The sequence below is a fragment of the Mesitornis unicolor genome, unplaced genomic scaffold, assembly GCF_000695765.1.
Source record: "Mesitornis unicolor isolate BGI_N332 unplaced genomic scaffold, ASM69576v1 scaffold10541, whole genome shotgun sequence".
NCBI classification, from domain to species: Eukaryota; Metazoa; Chordata; class Aves; order Mesitornithiformes; family Mesitornithidae; genus Mesitornis; species Mesitornis unicolor.
In genome coordinates this window covers 3,951-4,987 of record NW_010161688.1, presented here as the reverse complement: position 1 = coordinate 4,987, position 1,037 = coordinate 3,951, and the positions used below count along the sequence as shown (strand labels likewise).

Here is a 1,037-nt window from a genome sequence, read left to right as displayed (position 1 = left end):
GGAAAGAGTAATGTAACTCTGTTTGATGTTGATGCTGGTGTACCAAATAATGCAGTTCAGCTGCATGGAGTTTATAGCAATACATTTAGAAGAGTTACAGGATTCTAGGAATAAGTAGCCTTTTCCCCTAATATTTGTTTTATTAATGAAACTTTATGAATTCCCTGTATTCCTAAACTGTTGGAAAAGTCACTGCCTGTTCTTATTCACTATTATTTTTCTTGAGATAGTAATCCCATTAAATAACAATGTGGGGTTTTTTTTCACTCTTGTAGGCTTTATGCAGAATTACTCGTTACTCACCCAGTGCATTCCAGAGTGTCATTGAAAAAGTGGGATTAACAGCTGTACTAAATTGCCTGGCAAATGGAATATGCAAAATTCAGCAGTACATGCTCACCATGTTTTCAGCAATGTTGTCGTGTGGGATTCAGCTACAGAGGATGATTCAAGAAAAGGTTTGATTTCAGATTAATATTATTCACTGGCATGAAATTTCACTGATAGAAAGTTAAGGTTGCCTCCAGTAATGTTCTTGTATTTTCAAAGTGTTTAACTCAGTGACATGTATCTCAATAGCAGGAAATAAGGCATGTGTTTATTTTTTATTTTTACTTGCTTAAAATCTAAATAATGAGGTGTATAGTTTTTCTTGCTCTCTCACAGATCTTCAAGAGCTGGTACTAATGAGTATATAAATTGCTACTGCAGCTAGAATCCAATCAGAAAATTCTAGCCTGATCATAATTGATAATAGGCCTAAGGAAAAACAATACGGAATGCATAAGGACAACTGTTTGACATAGCTCTCTTAGACATTTCAAAGAGAAAATAATGAATGTCCTGATTGAATCTAAAGCTATACTTTATGCTCTCCTCAAAGGACCTTAGGCAAATTTGTAAGTGAAATGTCTTGCAGAAATTAGCATTTTAATAACTTAGGCTTTTCTTTTTAGTGTCCCTGAATAAAACTACTGGTTCTGATTTATGTCTAATATAATTTTTGGAAGCGATGATTAAAAGCTTTCTGTTTTGAT

The 1,037-nt window shown here is 33.7% G+C and overlaps 1 protein-coding gene across 1 annotated transcript in view; it reads left to right on the top strand.

The window, feature by feature from the left end:
* LOC104547623 (serine/threonine-protein kinase ULK4-like) overlaps positions 1 to 458 on the top strand; it is a gene marked incomplete at its 3' end in the record, with an annotated part of 59,428 nt that extends 58,970 nt beyond the window's left edge. The window contains exon 20 of the mRNA XM_010193406.1: positions 276 to 458. Within this exon, the coding sequence (XP_010191708.1) occupies positions 276 to 458 (183 nt within the window). The remainder of the gene's footprint in view (positions 1 to 275) is intronic.
* Between the last annotated feature and the right edge of the window lie 579 nt (positions 459 to 1,037).